The sequence below is a fragment of the Chiloscyllium plagiosum genome, unplaced genomic scaffold (genome assembly GCF_037043375.1).
Source record: "Chiloscyllium plagiosum isolate Xiang-an unplaced genomic scaffold, Cpla_swu_hap1 HiC_scaffold_20, whole genome shotgun sequence".
NCBI lineage: Eukaryota > Metazoa > Chordata > Chondrichthyes > Orectolobiformes > Hemiscylliidae > Chiloscyllium > Chiloscyllium plagiosum.
In genome coordinates this window covers 49,246,849-49,250,981 of record NW_028270158.1, presented here as the reverse complement: position 1 = coordinate 49,250,981, position 4,133 = coordinate 49,246,849, and the positions used below count along the sequence as shown (strand labels likewise).

At 73.5% G+C, this 4,133-nt stretch overlaps 1 protein-coding gene across 1 annotated transcript in view; it reads left to right on the top strand.

Moving 5' to 3' along the window:
- Window positions 1-267: 267 nt before the first annotated feature.
- Window positions 268-4,133, top strand: part of ndufb10 (NADH:ubiquinone oxidoreductase subunit B10) — a 13,719-nt gene continuing 9,853 nt past the window's right edge. The window contains exon 1 of the mRNA XM_043711321.2: window positions 268-447. Within this exon, the coding sequence (XP_043567256.1) occupies window positions 300-447 (148 nt within the window). The 5' untranslated portion in view covers window positions 268-299. The remainder of the gene's footprint in view (window positions 448-4,133) is intronic.

Below are 4,133 nucleotides of genomic sequence, written 5' to 3'. Positions count from 1 at the left end.
GCCTTCTTGGAATTGTGTTACAAAATGTAAACTAATTGTTTTTCTGTACACTAATACTTCCTACATATTCACTGTATGGAGACACATGAACGCCATGTTGTGTGTGTCAGTGTATACCGCGCGGGGCGCCATGTTGTGTGTGTCAGTGTGTACCGCGCGGGGCGCCATGTTGTGTGTGTCAGTGTGTACCGCGCGGGGCGCCATGTTGTGTGTGTCAGTGTGTACCTCGCGAGGCGCCATGTTGTGTGTGTCAGAGAGTGCGGCTGCGCAGTTCGTGGTGGGCCCTGACGGTCGGAGCGATGCCTGAGGACTGGGACAAGGACGTTTACCGGCAGCCGGACAGCCGGACCCCGGAGGTGGACAAGAAGACCGGACTGCCCAACCCGGCGGTTATTGTCAGCAAACTATTCTACTACACGGTCGACTTGCCGGTTACAACCTTCAGAGGTGAGAGAGAAAAGGGGGAGGGAGAGTGAGGGGAGGGGTGGGTGGGGTAGGGGAGGGGGGGGTGGGGGGTGAGAGGGGTAGGGGAGGAGGGGAGGGGGGGTGGGGGGTGAGAGGGGTAGGGGAGGGGGGGGTGGGGGGGGTGAGAGGGGTAGGGGAGGGGGGTGAGAGGGGTAGGGGAGGGGGGATGAGAGGGGTAGGGGAGGGGGGGTGAGAGGGGTAGGGGAGGGGGGTGAGAGGGGTAGGGGGGTGGGGGGAGGGGGGGTGAGAGGGGTAGGGGGGTGGGGGGGAGGGGGGGTGAGAGGGGTAGGGGGGTGGGGGGAGGGGGGGGTGAGAGGGGTAGGGGGGTGGGGGGAGGGGGGGGTGGGGGGAGGGGGGTAGGGGAGGGGGGGGGGGAGAGGGGTAGGGGGAGGGGGGTAGGGGAGGGGGGGGGAGAGGGGTAGGGGGGGTGGGGTGAGAGGGGTAGGGGAGGGGGGGTGAGAGGGGTAGGGGAGGGGGGTGAGAGGGGTAGGGGGGTGGGGGGGAGGGGGGGGTGAGAGGGGTAGGGGGGTGGGGGTGAGGGGGGGAGGGAGGGGGTAGGGGAGGGGGGGGGGGAGAGGGGTAGGGGAGGGGGGTAGGGGAGGGGGGGGGAGAGGGGTAGGGGGGGTGGGTGAGAGGGGTAGGGGAGGGGGTGAGAGGGGTAGGGGAGGGGGGGTGAGAGGGTAGGGGTGGGGGGTGAGAGGGGTAGGGGTGGGGGGGTGGAGGGGTAGGGAGGGGGGTGGGGGGTAGGGGAGGGGGAGGGGTGGGGGGAGGGGTAGGGAGGGGGGTGAGAGGGGTAGGGGGGGGGGTGGAGGGGTAGGGGAGGGGGGGGAGAGGGGTAGGGGAGGGGGGTAGAGGGGTGGGGGAGGGGTGGGGGGTGAGGGGTAGGGGTGGGGGGTGAGAGGGGTAGGGGGAGGGGGGGGGGTGGTGGGGTGGGGTGAGGGGTGGGGGGGTAGGGGGTAGGGGGGGGGAGGGGTTGGGGGGTGGGGGGTGAGGGGGTAGGGTGGGTGGGGGTGGGGTGAGGGTGGTAGGGGTAGGGGTGGGGGGTGAGAGGGGTTGGGGGGGGTGTGGGGTGAGGGGGTGGGGGAGGTGGGGGTGGGGTGGGGGTGTGGGTGGGGGTGGGTGGGGTGTGGGGGTGGGGGGTGTGTGGGGTTGGGGAGGGGGGGGGTGTGGGGGTAGGGGTGGGGGGGTGTGAGGGGTAGGGTGGGGGTGTGAGGGGTAGGGGGGGGTGGGGGTGGGGGGGTGTGGGGTTGGGGGTGTGGGGTGGGGTTGGGGGTGGTGGGGGTGTGGGGGTGGGGGGTTGGGGGTGGGGGGTGTGGGGTGTGGGGGTGTGGGGGTGTGGGGGTGGGGTGGGGGGGTGTGGGTGGTTGGGTGGGGTGGGGGTGTGGGGGTTGGGGTGTGGGGTGGTGGGGGTGTGGGGGTGGGGGTGTGGGGGGGGTGTGGGGTGGGGGGGGTGTGGGGGTTGGGGTGGTTGGGGGGGTGTGGGGGGTTGGGGTGGGGGTGTGGTGGGTGTGGGGGTTGGTGTGTGGGGTTGGGGGTGTGGGTTGGGGTGGGGGGTTGGGGTGGGTGGGTGGGGTTGGGTGGTGGGGGGGTGTGGTGGGGTTGGGGGGTGGTGGGGGTGTGGGGGTGGGGGGGGGTGGTGGGGTAGGTGGTGGGGGGTGTGGGGGGTGGTGGGGGGGTGTGTGGGGTTGGGGGGGGGGTGGGGGGTTGGGGTGGTGGGGTGGGGGGTGTGGGGGTGTGTGGTGTGGGGTGTGGGGTGTGGGGGGTTGTGGGGGTGGGTGGGGGGTTGGGTGGGGTTGGGGTGTGTGGGGGGTGTGGGGTGGGGGTGGGGGGTGGGTGTGGGGTGGGTGGGGGGTTGGGGGGTGGGGGTGGGGTTGGGTGGGGGGTGTGGGGGGTGGGGGGTGGTGGTGGGGGGTTGGGGGTGTGGGGGGGGGTGTGGGGGGTTGGTGGGGGTGTGGGGTGTTGGGGGGGGTGGGTGTGGGGGTGGGGGGTGTGGGGGTGTGGGGGTTGGGGGTGTGGGGGGTGTGGGGGTTGGGGTGGGGGGGGTTGGGGTGGGGTGGGGGGGTGTGGGGTGGGGGGTGTGGTGGGGTTGGGGGTTGGTGGGTGGGTTGGGGGGTTGGGGTGTGGTGGGGTGGTGGGTTGGTGGGGGGTGGGGGGTGTGGGGTGGGGGGGTGTGTGGGTGGGTGTGGGGTGGGTGGGTGTGTGGGGTGGGGGGGGGTGTGGGGTTGGGGTTGTGTGGTGGTGGGGGTGTGGGGTGGTTGGGGGTGTGGGGGGTTGGGGGTGTGGGGGGTTGGGGTGTGGGGGGTTGGTGGGGGTTGTGGGTGGGGTGTGGGTTGGGTGGGTGGTGGGGTGGGTGTTGTGGGGGTTGGGGTGTGGGGTGGGGTGTGGGGTGGGTGGGGGGTTGTGGTGGGGTGTGGGGGTTGGTGGGGTGGTGGGGTTGGGGTGGTGGGGTGTGGGGGTGGGGTGGGGGTGTGGGGGTTGTGGGGTGGGGGGTGGGGTGGTGGGGTTGGGGGGTGGGTGGTTGGGTTGGGGTGGTGGGGGTTGTGTGGGTGGGGGGTGGGGGGTTGGTGGTGGGGTTGGTGTGGTTGGGGGGTTGGGGGTGGTTGGGGTTGGTGGGGTTGGGGGGGTGGGGGGTGTGGGGGTTGGGGGTGTGGGTGGGGTGGGTGGTTGGGGGTTGGGGTGGGTGGGGGGTAGGGGGGGTGGGGGGTGTGGGGTGTGGGGGGTGGGGGGTGGGGGTAGGTGGGGGTGGGGGGAGGGGGGTTGGGGGTGGTGGGGGGTGGGTGGGGTTGGTGGTGTGTGGGGTGTGTGGGGGTTGGGGGTGGGGGTGTGAGGGGTGGGTGTGGGTGGGGGGTGGGGTGTGGTGGGGTGGTGGTGGTGGGGGTGTGGGTGGGTGGGGGGTGGTGGGGTGGTGGGGGGGGTGGGTGGGGGTAGGGGGGTGGGGGAGGGGTGGAGGGGGGTGGTTGGGGGGTGTGGGGGGTGGGGGTTGGGGTGGGGTGGGGTTGGGGGGGTGGGGGTGGGGTTGGTGTGGGGTTGTGGGGGTTGGGGGGTGGGGTGTGGGGGGTGGGTGGGGTGGTGGTGGGGGTGGGGGGTGGGGTGGGTGTGGGGGGTGGTGGGGGGGGGTGTGGTGGGGTGGGGGGGGGTGTGGGGGGTGGGTGGGGGGGTGGTGGGGTGGGGGGTGGTGGGGGGTGGGGTGTGGGGGGGGTGAGAGGGGTAGGGGGGTGGGGTGAGAGGGTAGGGGGGTGGGGGTGAGGGGTGTGGGGGGGTGAGAGGGGTAGGGGTGTGGGGGAGGGGGTGTGAGGGGGTGGGGTGGGGGGGTGAGGGGGGTAGGGGAGTGGGGTGAGGGGGGTAGGGGTGGGGTGGGGGGGTGGGGGGTGGGGGGGTGGGGTGGAGGGGTGGGGGTGGTGAGGGGTGGGGGGGTGAGGGGGTGGGTGGAGGGGTGTGGGGGTAGGGGGGTTGGGGGGGGGTGGAGGGGTGGGGGTGGGGGGTTGGGAGGGGGGGTGTGGGGGGTGTGGGGGTGTGAGGGGTTGGGGAGGGGGGTGGGGGTGGGGTGGGTGGGGTAGGGGGGGTGTGGGAGGGGGTTGGGGAGGGTGGGTGGGGGTGGGGGGTGGGGGGGTAGGGGGGGGGGGGGGAGGGGTGGGGGTTGGGGGGTGTGTGGGGTTGGGGTGTGGGGG